Raw genomic sequence first — 24325 nt, forward strand, 5'->3', positions numbered from 1 at the left:
TGTTCTGGTAAACCAAACACCGCATTTGCAATTTTAATATTAATTTGATTTAAAAGGCTGAACTAGAGGGGTCAGTATCTAACTTGAAGAACTGGAGCTTGATTTAAAAATATATTTGTGTTTTAAAGACATTAGAGAATTCAATAACTGTATTATCTATACATAGTTACTATCTACCACTGACTTTAAAATAGTTCTGTCACACATAGTATTCAGTTAGTTTTCAGTTTGGTCTGTATTTATAGAAAGCTGCCAGTGCCTGCAAAATTCTTTCTGGAAGTTATCACTATTTTTCCTTTAGTATTCTTTCTTTCTGTAAATCATCATCACTCCTTAAATGATTCTTCTCTATGTGGAGTATTTATGCTATTTGGTACAAATTCTTCCAGGGAGAATTTATTTCTTTTTTTTTTACATCAAACCACTGCAGCAGAGAAGTGTAGCAGGACACCTCCCTGTGCACTTGAGCTGCAGACTTGGTGCTGTTCAGGTCCTTTTTTCAGACAGCTGATGACAATCCTAATGAATGGATCCCTCACATCATACACCTCAGCACTATATGTAGAACCTCTCTGCCCTGAGAGCTGCCTTCTGAGACCTAAAATTCAGTGCTTTGGTTTTTTGTTGTTAATGGTTTGGTTTGGGGTTTTTAAAACGTATATGCATTTTGTGGGGTTTTGGGGTTTTTAACTTTAGATAAGAAAGGCTTTTCTGCAGGCCTCTCTTGACTCAGTTTTCAAAAAGAAAAAGATCTTGGCATGGAGAAGGACAAGAACAGGGTGTTGCAAAAGCCTCCAAACCTAGCGTGTGACCTCAGATCCTATGATTTGCTGCTATTCAGATAAAAATTGACAGTTGTGGTCAAATTTTGCCTCTCAAAAACCTTCTCTGCTTAACATTGTACAAGCATATTCAAGGTTTACTAAAACATCTTCTTATGTATTATTAGGTAGTTTTGTGACTTTCAACTTCTGCAGTATTTATAAAGGACTTCTGTGTTAAGAAGGAATTGAACTATCTGAAGAAACAGTCCACTGATTTGAGATGCACTGCTGTGAAGGAGTTCTAAAACTAGGCCACTTTTCACTCTTTGTGACTGGTATTTAAGCCCAAAATGACTAACCTTGACTGCACAATCCTGGGATACATAAGGAGTAAAAAAAACCAAATAGGAAACATATGGCTTTCTGAAAATACATGGGGGATTTTTTTCTATTTTCCAGTGTACCCAGAGAAGCCACTCTTCTGCTTCAATACAATACAAGTAAGTGATTTAAAGAGCAGTTACATATCCCATAGAGTAAAACAGCGTCTTTGCAATCACTGCAGTTTTATATGTGTATGTAAAAATATATAGCATGTACTTTGACAGTGATTAAGAAATATAAAAGAAATAAAAAGGCACTTCCTTCTGCAGTGCTTTAAAGCATAGGAATTGTTACTACAAACGTTTTCAAGAAAGGGATTTGGTAGCTGTCTTTAGGGATGCTGGGCTTCGTGAACAGAACCAATCCACAGCCCTGAGTAAGGCCTCTAAATCTGGGTGGCAGAGAGGGTTTAAAATACACCTTTACATTTCTTTATCAACTTTTGGTAGAATATGAAAAGTTCTGCTATGGATCCTATTTGCATCAACTGTGTGGGATGCCTAATTTTCCCCAAGAGTTATGCAAGTTCTCTGGACTGTAAAGGTAGAACTCATAAATTTAGCTGTGAGGTTGTATTTTGCTCATGAAGGCATAGGGTCTCAGTTTGCCAGTGAAGGGGCAAGCTGGTGTGAGGAAAGGTACAACATCCTACTGTTACTGCCTACAGAAATGATGGTGAGATACTGTAAATTGTAATGCTTTTACTACAGACACTTCCACAAGCCACAGAGAAGGACTTCATAATTTACTGCAAAATTATTCAGTGAGGCATAAATGCAGCAGCTCTTGAAGAATAATGTTGTCACTGTTGTTTAAATCTCCAGTAACTCACTTGAGCTCACCATCATCATAACTGAATCCTTATGCCCTGTACTGCCCACCAGAGCTGCAGGCAGCAACTTTAGGTTCAAAATTAGGAAAGAATTGGAATGCAAAGACTTCAACTAACCTTGGCAGTTCAGTCTCCCCTAATATATGTACCACCAGAAAGTAAGTTCAAATAACATCTGTGAAAGAAGAAGCAAACAACTGTTTCTGGCATTTCACAGAAAAAAATGCAGATTGGCGCTATTTTTTGCCCATTTTGCCATGGTTTGTTTGCATGGGGGAAAATAGAGCAGGAGACTTTCTCACACATATCTTTATTACAGTGTACAATGGTGATTTTGAAAGAGAAAAAAATTTCTTTGTGGTTACAAAATTATTTAGAAGCACCAAAATACACATGGTTTGAGCTTATTCAGGAAACATTTTGTAAGGCAAACTGTAGTACTTTGTTTCTAGAACTGTTTTTTTTAAAGCATTTAATAGGATAGTTTCCATGGCAACTTGAACTGAACAGATTGTTCACTGACTTCAGTACATTTCTATTAAATATCTTTTCTCTGTAGTTAGGCCTGCCTTTCCAGCTCTTCCATGTCTTTGGATGCTTATTCATTATGCCTTTTTGCAGATATCCTTAAACTAGATTGGACTCCACCTTTAACAAAAACAAGTGTTGAGAGAACAGTTCCACAACCATTCTCTGAGTTTCCTCTCATTTTCTTTTCTATCCCACTGTTTTAATCAGTTTCGCTGTAAAACCAGAATCTGTAATTCAAATTGATACCACTGACTATCAGCAAAAGAGTAATGGACACTGCAGAAATGTTCAGTATTAAAAGCCCAAATGGCTTCTGGATACTTTTGGTCATGTTACCAAGACCTGTAATGTTTAATGCTGCACAGCATATATGAATAAAACTGCTGTTACACCAAAAGTTCCTTATGTTCTCAAGTAAAAAGAAAGCACATGATTAATATATGACATTCTAATCTGACTCCTTGAAGAATTTAATTAATGTTTATCTAATTTTGAAAGGTACCTTTAGAAGCCTGAATGAAAATTTCTCCTCCTAATGGAGGTGTGCCATTTGCTCTCTGTAGTATTGTAATGCTAACCCCAGAGTACTGTGTCCAAAGGATTAAATAAATCAGTTGGACTGAATCTTCAGAGTAGAGAAAAGGGAGTCAAAACATAGTGACAGCTGATAGGAAACACAGTAAATAGAGAAAAATGGTCTTTGGTTTAATTCACAGAGCTTTGGCTAAATGAGGCTTTCAATTTTCTGTTGCCCATCAGTTTTATTAATATTTGTATTCTGCCTTGGCATTGAAAAGACTCTCAGGAACTTTTCATTATGTCTCTTGAATATTTAAGTTTCAAGCTATGATAATCAGTCAGGCCAGAAATACCATATTTAGTCTTGGTAGCAGTGGAGTCTATTTTGCCTCAGTTCACTGAAAGCTTTTCTCCTGCTCCCCTAAAGCCTGGACTCCTATCTGCTTTGGAGAGGAAACTACACCAAGCTGTAAAGCAAATTGTTACTACATGGTGAAAACTTTTAATCAAGAGCTTGTTTCCTCTTGTTAGAGTGAGAGTAAGTCTTTATCAGGGCTTTTTTCCTCCACTTGATTTTTTTCAAGTAAGCTGTCACATTTCTAATTATAAAACATTCCAAACTTTGCAGCAAAGATTGGGTTATTCATTTTTTTAAATTCAGTTGATTGCTTGTCATTGCTGAACAGAAAACTTTTTTTTTTTTTTTTTTTTTTTTTACATCTACCTTTCCTAGGTCTTTGATACATTTGGGGGGCAAAAAAAAAAAGGCTATCTCTTCTTTGCACATACTATTGCATTTATCTAATTGCATCAGTAAATGCAGTTGTGACACTGCAAGGACATGGAAATGTCTCAATTATAAACTGGAAACTCCCTTGAAGGCACAAAAATGCCTTTCCACGTTTTGTAGATGTGATGGTGGTGAGGCATTGGAACAGAGAAATTGTCCAGAGAAATTGTGGATGCCTCATCTCTGGAAGTGTTCAAGGCCAGGTTAAATCAGTCTCTGAGCAACCTGGTCTAGTGGAAGGTGTTTCTGCCCATGGCAGGGAAGTTGGAACTAGATGATCTTTAAGGTCCCTTCCAACCCAAACCATTCTATGAAATCTGTGACCTCCTGTTCCAAATATTAGAAAAGGCTAAATATACTTTTGAGATTTTCTACTTGAAGTTGACCTGATTTTCACATTTCCCAAATTCTAAAGTTCTGTAAGCACTTGTACAGAAGTGTATTCATTCTGCAGTCACCTGACAGTGTTTTTTAACTTTCTCTTTAATTACTCTAAATATTCCTCAAGCTAGCTAAGGTTGTCTTGAAAGGCTTGTTTTCTTGAGAAAATAGTTGCATGCTCTTTTCTTCTGGAACTCTTTGATAGGATTCACTGATGCCAATTCTTCAGTACTCCCTTTTGGCCTGAGTGCACTTGAAATAAGCCAAATGGTGGGTTTCTAATTAAAAATCCAATTGTTAAAAATAAAAACTTTCTGATCTCCAGAAACAAGTGGCATTATATTGACAGTCTCTCTCGAAAAGCTGAGAAATTGAATAGCAAGTATAAATTAACACAGTGACCATTAAAAACCTTTATCTCACTTGAGACCATTCCAGCAGCAAAGAACAATCCTTATTAAACCAGACACTAGTCTGGTTTAATAAGTTCTACAAATTGAGAATACTCTTTAAAGCGGTGGCACTCAAAAATGACTGGCCCAAAATATATTCCTGAAGTCTTAATATGGTTGAAAATCACATTACTTTGCTTTTATGTTTTCCAATCAAGTCATGCGTAGTGTAATCATTATTCCAGAAAAGGCTATAGAGATTGCTAAGACATGAAACCTTGTCTGGTTCTTCCAAAAGGCATTCTCAATGAGAGGCACTTTCTGCCTTATTTATTTATTTATTTATTTATTTCTATTTTTTGGAAGAATGCATTTTTAAGTAATTCTAAAAACCTCTATTATTTTTTCTGTAATACAGGATCTGACAGATCTGAGATAAAACCAGAAAAATACTTATTAATGATTTGGAGAAAAGATTGTCTGTTGGGTTGTTTTTTTTTTTTTAAAAAGGGTATTTTCCTCCTGCCTTTCAGTGCTGTAGGGACTTAGTGATTACAAGTGTTCTAGTTCTTGTAGTATTCATGCATAGCCAGTAGAAAACAATCAGCTTGCTTTTAATTTAGTTTCATGAATTTAATTGAACGATCATTTATAAAATGTACAATTCAAAGCTTAAGCTTTTTCTGAGTTGTTTATAATTCAATTTCCCATTCATACTCTTCCAGAAAAGCCAGATCTTAATTTGCACTAGTGTTGCTTTGCACTGTTTCAACAAGAGGCATCAGGTGTTTCTCGAAGCACTTGGCTGTATTTTGGGGCACTCCTACGTGAGCGAATGACTACATCAGTAGTTGGAACCACACCACTCGTTCTCCTTGCTCCTGCCTACCAGTAAGAGACATTATTCTGGAAGAAGTAATGTACATCTGAAGAACTCACATACTTTTTTGGCTTAGTTTACACTGGAGATTTCCCTGGCTTATTCCAAGAATGAGAAAATGCAAAAGTATCTGTGTAAGTCCATTTCAGGTGCACCAAGACCCCCATTGCCAGCTGTGGCTTTGTCTTCTGTGTGACCCCCCTCAACTCCCCTTGTCAGTGACTACCAAGATGTTCCCCTAAAATTCAGCCATTTTTAGCAGCTCAGCTGTGTAAGGTTGCTTGGAAACCAGCCTTCTTATCCCCCACATTCTCATGACAGATTTCCTATGCAATAACATCACTGCATGACACATTTGTATCCAGACACGCATTCTTTTTCCACTTGAGATTCTCTGAGTAAAGGTTGTTGATGCTTCACACAATTCATAAACAGCATGTGGTAAATCACTGGAGTATTAAATCACTGCCACAGTCAAAATGAGCTCAAGTTTTGAATGTGAGCAGTTCCTCACTCCTGAATTTAGTTATTGATCGTTCTTTCCTGAGAGTAATTTCTCATTCTGTTTTTCAGACTAGGCAGCTAGGTGGTATTATGACTTCATGGTAATCTCCACTCCCTTTTTTGCTTCTATATAAAATACTTGCTTTCGTAATTTCAAATTGGTTTCAGTTGCTTTCTCCTTTATATTTTCTTTATATTTGTACAAGGCATCTCATATAAACTCCATATAAATTTATTTATTAGTGATATAAATATTTCTATTTTTTTAAATGTTGCAAAATGTTGCAAAAAAAAGTATCAAGATATCAACTTGCAATTGAAGTGAGTCAGTGTCAGCCACTTCCCATTTATATAGCTGTCCTTGACTGATGGGATTTTAGCACTGTTTTAGCTTCATTTCTCCTTCTTTGTTTGATAACAGTATTGCACTCTTGCCAGAATGGCAATGTGTTGGTTTAGCAAAATAATGAGAAAATCTAAGTGCCACATCTGGAGGAAGGAATATTTGCCATTGACAAAGACAATAAGGTCCCATCATAGTCTTGTTTAATCTCATGTGAGAACCACATGCATTCAAAACTGCAGTCAGTGCTTTTATGGACTGTGTAGTGTATCATCAATGAATGATATAGTTTGAAATCATTACAATATCAGTGTAATTTTCATGTTTCTGTTAATTTTATTTTATAACTATAAAACTTGTACTTATTATGTAAACATTATGAGCCAAAAGTATAATTTCTTTAGTGTACATACTCTTCCAAAAGAACCTATTTTAAATGTCATTAAAATGCAAAACTTAACATCAAAATCGCCAAACATAATATAAATATAGATTCTGCTTTATAGGCCTAAACCCTTCAATAACAAAGTACAGAAAAGACAAACATAATAGGAAATTTAAGGGTTTCCTGGGCAGAGAATGTTTTAAGAAGGGTTTATGAAAGAATGGGATTTAAAAGGGGATGTGGAGACAGAGGCAAGCTGCCTCCTTGAAAAACAGCCAAACTGAAATAACTGAGCCAAAAAGAACAGTAAAGGGATCTATAAATTAAAAGAAATGAATAGGGCTAGAATATGTGACATGTTGCAGGTGAGGATAAAGTGTTTCATTGAATACTGTGAAAGAAAACCAATGAATGATCCAATGCTAAAGAAAATTCAGTTTTGTTGGCCCTCATTTTGTCACTAGCTTTAAAATGTCACAAGAAAAGATATCTTTTGCAAGTAATGAGAAAAGAGGTGAGAACATTTGCAACTGCATTTAGTTGAATGACAACAGAAACACAAATTAACATCCTTTGCCAAGCTGCTCACAAATCTAGAGAAATGTTTGCGGTATTCATGAAGAAAATACAAGCAGAGTCATGCAAAAGTGGAAGACAGGAAGCAAAACATACAAAAACACCACCCTTAAGTATGGTGGTGTGATAGGCAGATGGCTTTAAATTTTCTTTTTTTAAATTCTAAGTCATTCTTTTAATGCCTACCCACAGCACAGTAACAAGCACACAACACTTATCCCTAGTGCAGTACCCAAGCCACAGGAACCTCCCATGTTTCAGTTTGTGCCCACTGCCTCTTGTCCAGTCACTGGGCACCACTAAAAATTCCTGGATCCATTTTCTCTGCATCCTCCCTTCAGAGTTCTGTACACTTTGGTGAGATGCCCCTGAGCCTTCTCTTTTCCAGGCTGAACACTCAGGTCTCAGCCTTACCTTGTAAGAGAGATGATCCAGTCCCTTAATTATCTTAGTGGTCCTTTGCTGGACTTTTTAAAGTATCTCCATATGATGTATTAGTAAATCCAAAACTGAACACTATTCCAGACGTGACCGTACCATTGTGGATGTGAAAATTATAGGGGAAAGATATATACAACCTTTTTTTTCCTCTCTCTGGCATTCTTCCTATATACAATGAAAACTCTTAACAAAATTTGGTTTTTAGATGTGGATTGAATAGGATCAGTAGAATGTCTGGTACACACTGTAAGGATTTTTTCTTTTTTATTTTCAAAAATATTTTTTCATAGGAAGAATGTTTGATTTGGTTGTACTTATGTTTCACACTTTTTATAATTTCATACTGCTCTTTTGAAAAGTGTTTTACTTCTTAAATATATAGCAGGCTTAAAGTGCATTTTAGCAATTTTATTTGCTCCATTTGCCAACATTTTTAAATCTATGGAGGAAACTTAGCAATGCACAGTAATGGAAGAAACAGGCTCTTAATACTACAATAATATTCATTCTCTTTTCCTATCTAGAAAGCAACTTCTGTGTATCACGAATTTACTTATGTTGCACTCAAGAATCCCTTTCCTTATCTATCCTTAAGTTCCATCACCTTGTTCAGACAAATTTTATAGTGCAGGATGTACATAAACTAGAAAACTGTCTAGAGAAAAGCCATATATAAAGAAAATTACCTGGTCTTCAAATTCAAATTCTGTATAAACAGTATCTCCAGAATCCATAATCAGACTGCAATCAAGTTCATTTGGCCCTAAAATATGAAAGAAAATAATTCAGAAATGGATTGAAAATTTTCATTTTATGTGGTGGAACACTATAATATTTCCAGTTGTCTGTATCTGTGCAAAGACCATGATCCAAGGAACCATTCAGGTTTGCTAGAGTACCCAGGTGAACGGTATTTCATTAGCAAAGCCTTCAAAGCATCCATAAAAGCTTCCACAAATCTTCATAAGGAAGGGCTATGCTAAATGGTGAATTGTTTTAGCTAGATTGCATATTTATTGGGCAGGGTTCTGCGTGCCATGACTTGCAATTGTAAAATTGCCACACTCAAGGGAGAATAGAAACCAGTTTAAGAAAGAGAAAGGAAATACTAATTTCTGATTAGCACATAAGGATCCTTAAGTGGTGTTGATAGGGGACCAAAGCAGCATGCTTCCAGCAGCAATAGTCTCCATTTCTATCCCATTCTACCCCTTCCCAAGGAGACTGTGTGGCTGTGCCCCTTCTCCTTGTCATCTTCCTGTGGCAGGACCAGGAAGAATGCAGTCCCTTGCTCTTGGGATGGCAAAGTTCAATTGTCGAGAAGCCTTGACCTGGCTGAGCTTTACAGTTTAGCTTCAGCTGAACTGCTGAAGGTGCAGGACAACAGAAACTGTGCTTGATATTTCAAGAATTCATGTGGGGGGGCATAATTGCTAAACCACAGTGGGAGGATAAACCAACAATAATGTTTCTATACAAACACAGGAAGGCTATAACATGGCCATCCTATTCTGGCACTGTCATCCCATTCAGATTATGTCAATCCTGGGCAATAAAGAAGGAAATTGTCTCCTGGGTCCTCCAAATGGTGCAGCCCTAAACCAAATTCTGCACACATTCTAAGCACATTAAAATGTCAATAGGCATGAGACTATAGAAGTCGTTTTCACAGCATTAGTAAAATGAGAATAACAAAAATACTGTAATGATACACAAAAACATAAAAATTATAACTAGCTGGCAGCCACAGATGAGTCCAACCATGGACTCATGTGGGGAGCAACAGGTAACACCAGGGGAAGTATCAGCTGTGTTTTGTTTTGTGCCCTTATGTCCCCAGTCAAACAAGATCACTAAAGAAGAAAGCAATCCCCTCCTTCCTGGGTTACTGGTGTCTCTACCTGGTATGATGTTCCTGCAAGCACTGGCACTGAGGGTACATAGTTTTAAGCTGTTGCTGACCTGGAGTTGTTGTCTCACCATTAGAGTTTTTTGTATGGGTGGCTTGCTCTAACAAGCACCATCAATAACAGATTTTGCAGTTCAATTTGTGCCAGATGCATTTATATACTATCAGGGTTTGTTTGCTTTTAAAGTTTACACAGTAATAATCTATGCAGGTGGTGAAGTAAATATCCCTGACAGAGAGAACAGAGGAGAGGAACTGGATGTCATGATGACCAAACTGTAACTGCTTGGAACAGATGATGATTCCAGGATGTCTTAGTTTGCCATCCTTATCACAATTACTGCCAAATTAATCTTCAATTTAACTTTCTGGACTACATAAGATATACCAGGGAAAGACCTGCATCTACCATCTGATGTTGCTTTTGTTTTGGTTCCCTCACTCCCCTGCCCCCACCCCCAATGCTCATGTATAGTTCATCAGATTGCTATTAAAGAATTACAGAAAGGAATTATATTCCTGGTGCCACAGTGTCACCATGTACAAATGCAGCATGTTCTCTGGTATGTACACTTTATGGTCTTTTGAAAATACCTGTCTCTAGAAGCTATATGCAAGGAAATAGATTTCCATCTGCTGAGAGAATCTTAATTTTTGATTTATTTTACACAGCTGACATCTCACTCTTAACACCGTGTCATTGTTAATAATATAATTTAACTAAGCCTCAGTTTTCACTGGAACTGGCCTACCCTGACACATCAATCACTTCTAAAGGCACTTGTTGGCACTTTATTAAAGGCACTTGATTAACTGTCACTTAACTACCAAGAGCAGTACGTATTCTTAGCTAGAAACATTAGTATGAAATATGATGCTGCAAACTTATATGTAAAGGTCAGGCTGAAAATGAATACTCATGCATAATGTATCTTAAGTGATAAAAGCCATAATGGTTATACAATTTTAATATGGTCAAGCATCTTAAAGCCTTTTTTCCTTGAACTAGAACACTGGTGTCCTTGGAAAAACATAGCTTCTTCCTAGGGTATATTCAAGAAAAATTGAAAATCACTCTTTCATGGTTTAATGAAAACTAACAAAGCCTATAACCATCTATCACTGAACAGTGCTCAGACTTCTCTACCCTTCTCAGATTGCCTAAAGACAAACCCATCAGAAATGAATTGAAGCAAATGGCTACTCCCAGGACAAGATAAAGTAATTAAGGGACATATAAGAGTACTTGCGATATCCCTGGTGCAGCATGAGTAGTTTCCTGTGCTCTAGCTTCGTTTCTTTTTGGAGGGAGCATATTTTGCTAAGGTTGGACTAAATCTCCCTAAAATAGGTCTTCCAGGGGAGAACAATGAGCTCATTAACTATTGCCTGTACGTGTGGCAGCAGAGGCACACCAGGGAGCCCCTTGGCAAGGTACTGGCAGTCGGGAATCCTGCTGTAGGCAGATACCCAGACAAGGCTAAAGCCAAAAGGAGAGCCTTAGAAAGTGGATGATGCAAAACTCAGCTCATGTTCCCTAAACCCAAGTTTAAATTAGCAACATTTTATGTAAAACCTGTGGCAATGTTTATCTGTCAAAGGTGAAATGCAAAATGTTGGCTTAAGGAAAAGAGGAGGACTGGTTAGTTTGGAAGCAAACATGCCCTGCTACTTTCAATGAGACTGCAGGCTGCACATCTCATGTCTGACAACAGAACAGTTGATCATAAATAAGTTTCATTGCCTTTTCTAAGCAAGTTGCATTATTTTTCTTTTGCTAAGTTAGTACCATGAGACCAAGCTATAAAAACAATTAATACTTGTCTACTATTAGGAGGAAAGGCTAACAGTCTGCTTAATCTTAGTTCTTTCAAAGGGGTGTCCCATTCCACCAAATAATCTCTTGGCTCAAATAAGCTCTTGGTTAACTTGGAGCCTTCCTGTGCTTGTATTAACCTACAGGAAGTGATCCAGGTAACTTTATCAATTGCAAAAGGGGAAACTCAAGTTAAAAAATATCAATTAAGAAAGCCCATGAAAGTTCTACCACCATGGAGAAATAACTTGCAAGCACCTGATATGAAAAGGTACTCTTAGGGCTTAAAATATGCTTCCTGAACTGCATGAATAAAGTTAAGGCAAGGGGGACCTGGTCATTTTCATGTGCCCTGTGTTTTCCTTAGAGAAAAAAAGAGAAGGTTTTATTAGGTACAGTACTGCACAATTAAAAAATAAAGCAGTTGAAAGTTTTTATTAAATTCCTGTTAACTGAATAATCAGGTCTCCAGGGAGGAACAAGCTGAAATAAGAAAAAGCACAGAGCTAGAATGCATTCTCTTTTTTTGCCATGTTTTGTATATTGACACTGAAGGCATCTTTCATAAAAATTGTCTTGTGAGGAATCCAACAGGATCCAATGGCACAGCACCGAGGGACAAGGTGAATTAAAGGTGGCTGCAGTTGTACAAGGATGTGCTGACAGGTGCTACCCCTGCCAGGTCTGACAGTCAGGGACAGTGATACCCCTGCACCAGAGGGTTGCACAGCTGTGCTCAGTCACCTCCTTCACCATTAGGCTGTATTTTACATTTTATGCTGTATTTTACATATTGTTTGTTGCTCCTAAGCTGAATTGCGTAAGATTGATCATGGAAAGCTGAGAGAGTGTGATTGTTACAGGCAGGTGTGTAATTCCTACAACAGAAATGCACCCCAAAGCCCAGGGGATCATGGCTGTGAATGTCTCTGGTCCTACAAAACATTTCAGTGTTTTAAGCCAGAGTTCATGACACTTTCTCTGAAAATGTGTTCATCCTTAAGTTGTCAGGAATGCAAATGTCAAGCATTGCTTTTTCATGGTTCATTAAATTCATTTATACAATGAACATAAACTGTACTGATCTGTCTAAATTTATCTGCAGTTGTAGATTTGCAGCTGTACTTCACTTCCCATCACAAGGTAGCTATGACCCATCATGCAAATTAATTAAATCAGCTCCTTGGACAATTTGCATTTTGGCAAATCAGCTAATGAATTTCCAATCCCTGCTTAAAGGCATTACTTATTTTGAATCCTGCTAGCAATTCTATTCAATATGGTTCATTGGCTCAGATATGCTCATACTCATATTTTAACAATGATAGTATTCACACACTTCAACACTGATTGTCATAAAAGTAATCTAAGCCTATCCTGTGAAACTTACTGCTTCTCTTACTAACATGTTTAAGCTCAATAAAATAAAAATGTCTTTTTATGTTACGGAACATGCTCTGAAGCGCCATCTAATAACTCAATTAATACATGTTACCTATAAGCACTTGGGCAAGACAAATGCTTAGAAGATAAATTTCAAGTGGAATATTATAGAAATAATTTGTTGAAGCACTGATTAGCATTAGAATGATTACACTTTAATTTTCCTCTCAGTAAGATGCTTCCCATACAAATTTTATTGCAACCTTACACTGCTGAGTTTCATGACAGGTTGTTGCTCTTGGCAACGGTCTTAATATGTTGTAGAAGGCAACAATGAGAAAACTGTATTTTCATCTATAAACATTTCAGTTGTTTTCTTTCAGCACATATTGTTACAAAGTTGATTACAACTGGGTTTTACAGGTATAACATGAATTAGATTGATGTGGAGGCATGAAAATATTAGAAATCCTATGTTTATGTTAGCTACAAGGAACTAGAGTATATTGCAATATCACTAATAAGATTAGAAGACAAAAAGTGAGATCATGACATGCTGGAATAGCAACCTCTAGAAATTAAACACCTGATCTCATAGACATCCTACTTCAAATCTCCTTACTATTATCAGTGCTCAGATTAGGCACTAATTAGGTGGTTGTGGCATGGCATCTGCTCATGGCTATCCAATTATTTTGGTGAGGGATTTATTAAATAGATCAGATTTTTGAGGAATTGACTGGAACTCATCCAGAATCACAACCAATTTGTGCAAATTGTTTAACTCTCATCAAGCTGTTTGTCAGAGCCTGCACCTTTATGACACTTCTTTCCTCTTCTTCCTGTCCAGCTCTTAAATCAATTAGGGAATCCAGATGCAATTATCAGCACAATGTTGTACAGTGGGAATGCCATTTTAGGTTTGGGATCAACCTCTTGCCTCTATGAATAAGGCTAAATAGAAAAGAAATCTGTGCCACTTAACAGAAAAAGAGAGTCATTATTCTTGTGTGCATTTTATCTCAAGGGTGACCACTAGAAACCTGTGGAGTTTTTAGCTGATGAACTTTTCATAATTTTCAACCTCCTCCCCAACCCCCCTTGCATTCACTGCCCTCCCCCTCCCCACCTTGGTACTTCATCTTTGTCTCATTTAGAACATTATCAAAAATTTCTTTTTGCATGCTGGTTCAGAAGACATTTATGACATCATCTACCTGTGTAACTCTCATAGTTTATTTGGAAACCATTACAAAAGGAAGAAGTTGTGAAGGTACCAAGGAACACTTTTCTGCTGCCCTCAAGCAAAATATTTCTGACAGATATTATGGATTTTCAGTGCTTTGATTATTAGCTTCAATTCTTTTGCAGCTCTTTGTCTCTCAAAGGCTTTTCTTTGAAGACATTTGAGCCTCAGTAAGCACAAATAATAAATAGACAAATAAATAAAATCCCCAAACACATGACTTATATTCACACACCATTTCAGAATTAGTACCAATTATTAGGGAGGAAGTATGATCATTAATCTCACAGGACTGGTTTTCTGGTGAACACCAAGGTGGAACTGAAACAGCTGACAACTGTAATTGAAAACTTACATGATTTTTGTATTAATACTATAGCTTAGTGGACTTCCATAGTATTTTAAGATTAACTTGTAGATAAAAAGTTGTTGGATGGGCTATATGAAGTTTCCAAATATAAAGAGATTTTTTTTGTCCTTGATTGTGCAAATGTTTGAGGTTGGTCAAGACTCTGCTATAGTACCTACATCCAATCTTGAAGAATATGAAAAAGGCATCCCACCAATGTCAAGTGCAGTATAATAAATATGGTTCTTAAATCTTACATCAACTCACCTGCTGCAGTCTCTTTGTTTGCAAATAGTTTATTGTCAACTGCTGAACTTATGTCAGAGAACACTTCTTCTTCATCTCTGTCTGCATCAAACTAAAAGAAAAAAGAAAAAGAAAAGGAAAAAGAAAAAGGAAAAGGAAAAGAAAAAGGAAAAGTTGGCAATCAGATGGTGCTTACTACTTGGCTGAACATCGACATGTGCTGTGATTTCTCACCCCAAGCCTTCCTGATAGGAACCTTTCTATTTTAATGTGTGCTGTCCATTGTTTTAGGTATGAATCATTTAAATTTTGACTTTAATTTTGTAAATCATTTTGCCTATTTTTAAAATTGACTTGTTCTCAGAGAATGAAGTTTCAAAGCAGAAGATAAAACTAGTAATGCACATTACTTCTTCAGTCATTGGATGGTTGAAAAAAATGTCAGCAGAGACACCAGAAATGGGATTACTTTACTGTCACTTCTTTTTGGTGATTAGCATAATTAACTTTTTTAATTTGCAAGTGAAAAACTTTCAGCAACTTCTGAATTGTCTGAAACAAATTTTTGTGACATGTACAATTTCTTCAAGTAGTTGAGCAAAACTCTTAGGAAAGAATAAGTAATTTTGAAAATCCCCCACTTAGAGGAAAGAAAGCTTTCCTCTCACTTAATATCAGAAAGTGTAATGACTTAGTGATTAATTAAATCAGGAAAGAAAAGCTGCTTTAAAATGGCAAATAATTAATTTCTTATGATTTTAACCTTCTTTTTCATTTATTCTATCTTTTGCCTGAATTCTCATACTGATTCTCCCAAGTTTTTTCCCGGCTCTGTCTGACAGGTTTCTTTTTACAGCCAGGTGACTGTGGCAGGGGGGAAGTCCTGCTACAGTGACATGCTTGACAGTGGGTTTGTGATTTTCCTTATTGTATTTATCAAGCTTTATTTATTTAGATCATCACTTTTTCAGATAGATGAGACTACTATAAATATCAATACATGGAGTTTTCTGACTGGCTCTTGAAATGGAGTTTGAGGGTCTGAGCCTGAGGGCCACTTAGAAGTTCATCCTGCAGCAGTCACCATCTGTGTGGGCAGACCTTTTTCTAATCTCAAGAAATTTTTTTGCCATTTAGTGTTTGTCATAACTCAAAGCAGTTTAAAAAAATTTCTAAAGCAGAAATTTGTTTATGTATTAGAGGGATTACTTTTAACTTCCATCAAAACCAAGGCTTGTGGAAGAACAGGTCTTAAATAAAGCTGTTGGGCTACTGTTGGGCAATTTATTATAGATACACAAAGAGCAGCTTTGGAATGTCCTTGTTGATAGGAAAAGAGTCCTCCTAACATAGACATATATCATCTTTGTGTGTATGTGTATGCATAAAACCCAGTAAATTGTAACCAGGTTGTGTCTTATCATTATTGTGTAGGTCATACCACACTTGGTGAGATGACAGGCTTGCTTTCTTATTAGCAGCATTCCTCTGAATAATCCAGTTCACCATGAAAAAAAACCACATTATCAATCTCAAAATGTTCTGAAGGTTCCAGGAATTTGAAATACCAACTTTCCTATTCAAAGAACACCAGCTGTGCTTCAGCATTCTGAAAAGTCTGGCTTTGTAATGAAAGCTTATATTGTCACCCCAAAAAAATCAATTATTTGAAGCTTGCACGTAGACTCAGTTTTCCTGTCACAAAATGAGAATTGTAATACCCTGAGCCACAGGAAGGCAAGGTAGCTTCCATGGAGAAATTATTTTTGAAAGAAACTAAGTAACCTTGTGAGTTCTGTACTTCACTGAATTGTTAAATATTTTAAAATTAAATCCTTTGATAATTATTGGAAGCTTGAATAAAAGATAAACGGTACTCAAACAACCCTGGCCACATAGAACAAACACCAGTAAACGTTGTATTTTTAGCAGAACCTGTCTAAATCCACAGGTTGCTTTCCTTACTGAAAACAAATCCCTACTTGCTTCAATACATAGCTCTTTGCAACTAAGTCATGTTGGGGTATCTTTATGGATGTCTCAGTTTAATTATAGTCAAGGCCTATGTTTTATAGAAGTAATTTTGTTAAACATTGACTCTATTGTTGGCTGCATTGATACAGTCTTTACCAGTGATGCAGGAAGAAGCAAAGTGTTTCTTCCCTGTGTGGCCAAAGGGGTTTGAGGTCTGACCTTATTCTATGGCATTTCCCTCCATGAGGCACTAATGGTGTTTTTGTTCTATGCTGTCTCTGTTTTGTTGGGGCAGGACAAGATTAGGGAGGACCTCAGCAGACAAGAGCATCACATTTCTTTAAGAAGCCAATCAAAATCTCTGAAAGGTTTCACAAACCTTCCTAAAGCGTGTTTTGGGGCCATGCTTGGTTTTATTACTTTTTAAAGTAAATGATGACTGGCTTAATGATGAATTTTCATGAAAGTTTATCTCATTTTCACGAGTGTTGTTGAATCGCAGAATTTGTTGCTGGCACAGTGTTATATAAAAATGATGAAAAATATTTTCTTGATCTTCTGCACTGTAAATAATTGCCCTAGGGAATGCAGGTGGTTGTTGCTGCTCGCAGACAGAAAATTACTAGTGTTTCTAAATAAGCGCTCAATAAATCCCAGCCAACAGAAGGAGCTTCACAGAAAAATTGTCTGAGTTATTGAAAATTGCAAATCTCACTGGTCCATGATGATAAATGAAGGTTTGGTAATACCATGTATTGAGTTAAAGAAAAAGGTGCAGAGATTTTTCCTCACAACAGTCAGGGGACAAACATCAAGGAAACTGCAGTTAACTAGAATTGTGGGTGAGGGTGTCATTCAGCCTCGCACTGTCCCCTACGACCTGATTCACCTCCAATGAAATTGCTGGGTTTTGCAGATGGTTTATCTAAAACAATCCCAAAATAGGGGGAGATCACACTAGCCTTTCAGACTTGAGTACAGGAAGGCTAGAAGGAAATCTGAGTGCAGCAGATTTGCAGGGAATTCTTATTTGTGCAGCTTGAAATACAGTTAGAAATGAAGAAAGCATGTAAAAACCCCAAACAAATTTACAGTTAAATAACATTTACAACAGTAGATGAAAATGTCCTCTATTTTAGAACATGATGGATGTCAGGGAAAAAGAAAATAAGCCATGTCCAAATTAAACATAACATAACACTGTGGTGTTTGGCACAGGGGTGAAAGCTCCTGGATGGTCAATGCAGTGCCAGTATCCACAGCTGATAAACTGGAGGGTCTTCCAGACAGGCTACGAGAATGATCTGTTTCCTGTACCTTTCCATGGGAAAGAGAAATTTTAGAAGTTATTATATCCAGAAGACAAAATTGCGAGTTGCAAGGATGAAGAAGCTCTTGCATGTGAGACAAATTCAGAATGAAAGCAAGCAGCAAAATTTATTCTGACATCACTGTTTTACTGCTTAATTTATCACTATTTGCAGTGGTTTGAAAATTTTTTTATTGAAAATTTTTTATTTGAAAATTTTAGATTATTCCTAAAAAGAAAAATATTTTAAAAATTCAAATAGGAATTAATTCAGGGAAGTCTGCAGTATTGCTCTACATAGCCAGAGCTGTCACTTCCGGCTTTGTAATCCATTAACCAGATCCACGGAAGTGAAACGCAATCATTGTTTAGGAAGTAGACAAATTACCCATATATTATCACCTGCAGTGAGGAACAATTTCTTCTTAAATAAAAAAAAGAGGTTTATCCACAGAAAAGATAACATGGTTTCTTACATCATGGTTTTCCCATGCTTTTAAAAGAGAAACCTATGACACTAGTTTAGAAGGCAGATTGCACCACTGTCCCTTAAGTGTTGGTATTTTTGGTTGAAAAGTCAACAATTCTAGTAAAATAAAGAGATTCATAAGATTGAGCAAGTTACAATAATTTTCAGGAGGCAGCAGCTACAAATGTAACAAGAACACACTGTTATTATTCATACTGATTTAGGCAGGGATTTGCTCCTGTAGGATTGAAAACAAATAAGAACTAGTTCTATTTTACCCTTGGTAATACTAAAAGGTGAAGTGAGACACACACTTGAGGTATAGGTACTGCTTTACCATTTTTGGACACCCACACAAAAATCTCTTCATTATTGTTGTTCCATCCCTAGTTTGCTTCTCTTAATAATTACAGTTGACTTGTGCAGTTACTTCTAGAGAAAGCAGAAAAATCAAAAGAAAAACCCCAACAACATGGGAAAACAGCAAAGAAATATATGAGGAAAAATATATAAGGTAGGATAATAACCATTGGGATGGGGGGTGAGAAAAATTAGTTGAAGCCTTGTATAGGAAAACCAATAAGCAGAGGCACTGAAATGAAGCTGGGATGTGCAGACTGGGAGTTCAAGGAACATCTCCTTATTACAAAGTATTTTTAATGATACACTTAAACAAAACCAAAAAAATGTTCAAAACACCACAAAATGGTAGGGTGAGGACATAGGGGAGAGATAGTTCTCTTTAACCTGTTCTCTATTTCTAATATTTTCATTCTTTTACATCAAATACTCTGAAATCTCAGATTAATTTTTATATTATATTTTACCACATACGGAAGAAAAACTACAACTGAAATTACACTACAGCTCATCAATGATTTTTCAACTATTATGCAATTAGCAGAGGTGAAAAATTAGTATTAGACAGAAATTTAGAACAAAACTGAACTGGGGATATTAGCACCATTATTACAATCCTAATATTCTGAGTTATCGAAAATAAACCTCTTAACACCTTATTTTTTTACCACAGGAGTTCCAAAGAGGATTCATAAATAATTGCAGAGTCCTCCTACATCTATCGTTAGTTTCTCAAGTTCCCCTTGTATCTAAGGATCTCTTGCTATGAGTGCTACTTGTAAACAAGCGTGAGGGTGAACGTTCTCCAGCCCTGAGTGGAGCTGACAGTTCTGCAGCAGCTGCTGGTAGCTTTTCTGTATCCCAAACTCATTTACTCAAAATAGGTGCAATTCAAAGCCACTAATTATGTGATTTTTGAACACATTAGGTGCATACACAGGCTCTTGTATGGTAAGAAAAAAAAAATTATTCCATCAAATTCAAATAACATCTTCGAGTAACATTAATGGTACTGAACTGACCCTCAAAAAAGACATGGTTATAACAGAAACTATCAGTTAATTTAACTGCCTTATACCACAAAATGTGAAAACATGCACACTGATGCACCCAGACATTTTCCATTGTTTCTATTTTTCTGTTCACAGACCCTTTTCTATTAATTTGGCAGTACATGAACAATGGAATTACTACAAAGGACAGGCCTGGGGATTTTTTCTTCTTAAAGCAATTTTCTCTTATTTCAAGCTAAACTGAAGAACTTAATGCCATGGCACACAAGTGTGGAGATGCTCTGCCAGTTTCCCTCCCTTCACAGTAAAACTGCTAAACCAGCTTTCATACTTGGAATATTGAACAGAGCAACAGCAAGGAAATGGTAACTGTCACCTGAAGAAACAATTAACAGTAGTAGAAGTAATAGCTTGTCTTTGTACATTTATGTGGAGTAACAGCTTTTGATAGGTAGACAGAGGGAGAACTTCTGTCTTTATGCTGTGATCCTTTCAGCAACACCCTGGCTTACATCAGTTTTCAGCTGATAATAATGAGCGCCTCGGGCAGTGTGGTGGCAAGAGATGATGGGAAAGACACCATGCAATTACAGGCCCTTGTAGAGCAGAAAGCAGACAAACTGAAGGAGAGCTGGATTTGATTGGGGGTGAGGGGAGAAATCCATAATTTGGTGGCATGGTAACAGAAAATTAATGGACTTGAGAGGATAAAGCAATTGCTTGTTTAATAGGGAAGCTGATGGTGCCACAGAGTGGGTTTGGAACATACATATTTTTCATAACACTAAGATGCAAAGCCTTTCTGCCTGTGCAGATATTAAAGAGCACTGGTTGGTTAATTTTTTTTTCCCAATAAGGATATTCATCTGGAAGGCTGGTAACTATTATATGGTAAGCAAATATATTGCTCTTTTATTAATAAAATCATTTTTGCATCATGTTCTCCATTCCTTAGAGGGACTCTGAGCTTCCAGTAGGCATTATCCTCCACCATTTTTGTATCTCTAACTTTTTAAACCTGAAGTCAGTTTAACACAGTCAGTAATAAACAATTCAAAATGTTTCAGCCATTTCTCTATACTACTATGACCCCTACCATAAATATTCTATTTATCTTGGAAATTTTCATCAGGAGTCAGAACCAAATTAGGCAGCATATGCATTATTTTACATAGCATTTAAAAGGACATGATTTGCATGTGTTTGTTCTGGGTTATCTGACTTGTCAGATAATTTACTTATAGCAGTAATTTTTCAAGCTATAAATACAGCCAGCATCTCTGCATATAAACTCTGTGTGCCTATTCACTTTGCAAATCATTGAAAACTTGCACCCTGACATGTATTACATCTGTTCAGCAGCTTCTATAGCAAAGTCAACTATATTAATTATTTTTGAAGATTAATTGAAATGAAAGAAATGCTTTAGTATATGCACATATAGAGGTCTTTTCTACCTTGGAAGCACAAACACTTACTTTTCATTATTTTAAAAAATATACATTCCACTGTTGGAGTAATCTTCATTATGTGTTTACTTTTTAAAGGAAATTGCTTTTAAAGAGTCAAATGGTATTACAGAGAAACAGAACAGTGGTGTTGAGCATCCAGACAGATCACTTCTGAAGAGCTTGAATGGAAAACTTAATTATGGTCTGAGTTAGAAGATGCTCCATGAATTATTTTTTACTCTTTTCCTGCAGAACCCAGGAAAACATTCAGCCGGAGGGAGAAATCATCTTACTCTCTACCTCCACTGGGTCTAGAATAAATTGTTTGATTTTTTACTTTAATGTGCCTAACCCCAAAGGAAGGGGAAAGACATTACTGATTACAGAGAGTCAGATATGACTTGAAGCTGTCCAAATCCTCACACAGCTTTAACAGCCCTCTGTGCTTTAGCTTGCAAAATCTTTTCTTATTTACCAGAGCTCAGTGATGCTGCAATAATGAAGCATTAATGTAAAGTTCAGTATTTTGAAATGTAGGCAAAGGGCAGAGAGGTACAAACAAGTGGCATGAAGCTCAGTCAGTAACAGCTGTAATTCTCACTTTGCTTTCTACAGCTCAGTGACATTACAGAAAGATCTAGAATTACCCAGCTCTTCCCCAAATGCCTTTGGTTTTTCTTTCCACAATAATAGTGCTTGTCTTCCAGTAGTTTTTCTTCCACCTTTATCTATGAGGACTTCTATGAGGCTTGGATGTGCCCTTGTTCTTCAGATTGAACTCTTTGGGAGCAAACCAGTTAAGGATCAGTTTCTATAGCACAATTCCCTTATTTCTTCCTGTACCCTGTGAGGTGAGTACTGGAATGTTCACATTCCCAGAGCACCTAGTTCAGTGAAACAGCTCTGACCACCAATATGTTCAAATAAATTCTTTCCTCATTACCCTTTTTTTTGTAATACTGAGTGCAACAACACTTCTCAGGCAGAATGAGTCCTATAACTACATTACAATAACCAGTACTTTTGTGTGTAGGGAGACTTTTCCTGATTAAAGATTTAAAAAATATATGTTTTCCCCTGCCTGTAGAGCTCCTGTGTCACTCTTCCTTTTGTTTTAAACAAAACCAAATAATTTTCTAACATCAGCTCCCACAGCATGTACAAATCAAAGACAGGCACCCTGAATAAATATACAGAGACACTGGCTTCCCCAAAAGGCCCAACAAGCAACAACTGTAATTCAAATAAGAAAACAACAACAAAATTAGAAAAACTCAGAAATAAAAGACATTTCTTCCTATAAATACTATTTTCTTCTATTGACAGTTTGCAGTTTATTTCAAAGAAAAACACGGATGCTGCTGCCAAATATAGCCAAATATTTCCCTTTCAAGATCAATAGCATTTCTCCTGTTGGCTTTTGTGGAAGAGATTCTGAATGCAAAATACTTAAATATTGTTGTCTGGTCTTTTACTGTTAGTGGATTTCATAACAATTATTACGAAAAATATAATTTTTGCCTATGTGTCATCACAATTTTCTAAGGAAGAATGTTACCATCTGAAAGCTAACAAAAAAAGTCCTGAGTTAATTTCAGCTGCAAATTTAGCCAGTTATTCAAGCACGAGGACTAATGACTCAGCTGCAAGAACAAGCATAGGGTAAACCATAGGCTTAAACACCAGAGGATGTGGGTGTTCCATATGCAAAATCTGCATTTAATTCAAGAAATAATGTGACATTTTTAGTCATCTACGACCTTAGCAACATAAATAATTTAATCTCCAATAGTTGTAGATTTTCAAAATGGAATTTCACACTGTAAGAAAAGGAACATTTGAAAATTTTTGGCTTTTCTATTTTCCTCGGAAGACAAACATAAATTTTAATTCCCAGCTACACAGTTCGTGTGTATTTAACTAAATTCTGAGCCCAGGATAAGCAGCATTTCCAGTGGTGGTCTCTATATGAACAAACTTTGTAAATGGTTTTGGAATCCTTGATAATAAGCCCTCCCTTGGTCATTTTCAGCTGAAAAGTACTAAATTTTCATGAAATAAATTATTTCTCTCTAGAAGTAGGACTTGTATCAAAGAGGATAATACTCAGCAGATGTCAGTCTGGGTCCAGGATGGGCTCATAAAGCCAACTTCCAATTCTGCTGCTGCAGGAAGGACATGAGTTTGTTTCCTGCAGCAAGAAGTGAGCCACTTCTATTTTAATTTCTGTACCAGAAAGTTCTGTTTTGACATGTAAATTATTGGAGCATGTTGTTTCAGAGCAAAAAGGAGACTACTTGATTTATAAATGAAACCTGGCAAGCTAAGGAGATACTGACAGAAACTATTGCTTTAGTCATCACGGAATATGACATTCTTGCATCTAGCATGTATTTTTTGGAAATAAATGTAGGACAAAATCCCACATGATTATGTAGGCTGAAAGCATTTTTTAAATATCATAAAAAATGTGGATGAAGTGGAACCGATTGACATAATTTATTTAACTTTTTTAAAGCTTTTGACAATATTTCTTCCCAGAGGCTATTAAATGAAATATAATTTTAGGGAAGCCCTAAATAATAGAATTAATTTATTTTAAAAAGCATGATAAATGTCCAGTGGATGTCTTGGCACAGACAGTGTCCAATATATTGATCAGAAAAATGGAAAGTACAAATCAGAAAACTCACCTTCACTATGGAAATGAAGTCTGAGAAGGGATAGGGATGTGGAAAGGCATGTAATGCGACAATAATGTGTGTTGCAGGAGAAAAATGAAAAAAAAAGACTCAAGAAAGATCAAAATGAAGCCTCTGTAATCTTTCCTTTATTAGAATTTCATAACTTTCCCTTGGGTTGTTTGTTTGAGCTAAGTGTTTTACAGAATACCTGAAACTAACACTTGGGGTGTAATACCATAGTACTAATACATTGTTAAAGCATAAATTACTTATTGCAAAGGCAAGCTAAGCAACCTATATTGAGTATTCATACAATTTTATCTATAAAAACGGCTATAACTGAACTTTCCTTCAATTGATGCAGAAAATTAGAGCTTTTGATATTCTAAACCAG

General features: G+C 36.3%; 1 protein-coding gene across 2 annotated transcripts in view; it reads right to left on the reverse strand.

The window, feature by feature from the left end:
- Positions 1-24325, reverse strand: part of AK5 (adenylate kinase 5) — an 84327-nt gene that overhangs the window by 29373 nt on the left and 30629 nt on the right. For both annotated transcript variants that reach the window (XM_069023103.1, XM_069023104.1), the window contains exons 7-8: positions 14693-14783; positions 8409-8485 (exon numbers count right to left, since the gene is read on the reverse strand). In XM_069023103.1, the coding sequence (XP_068879204.1) occupies positions 8409-8485; positions 14693-14783 (168 nt within the window). The remainder of the gene's footprint in view (positions 1-8408; positions 8486-14692; positions 14784-24325) is intronic.

Source organism: Aphelocoma coerulescens, chromosome 8 (genome assembly GCF_041296385.1).
Source record: "Aphelocoma coerulescens isolate FSJ_1873_10779 chromosome 8, UR_Acoe_1.0, whole genome shotgun sequence".
In the NCBI taxonomy this organism is placed as follows: domain Eukaryota; kingdom Metazoa; phylum Chordata; class Aves; order Passeriformes; family Corvidae; genus Aphelocoma; species Aphelocoma coerulescens.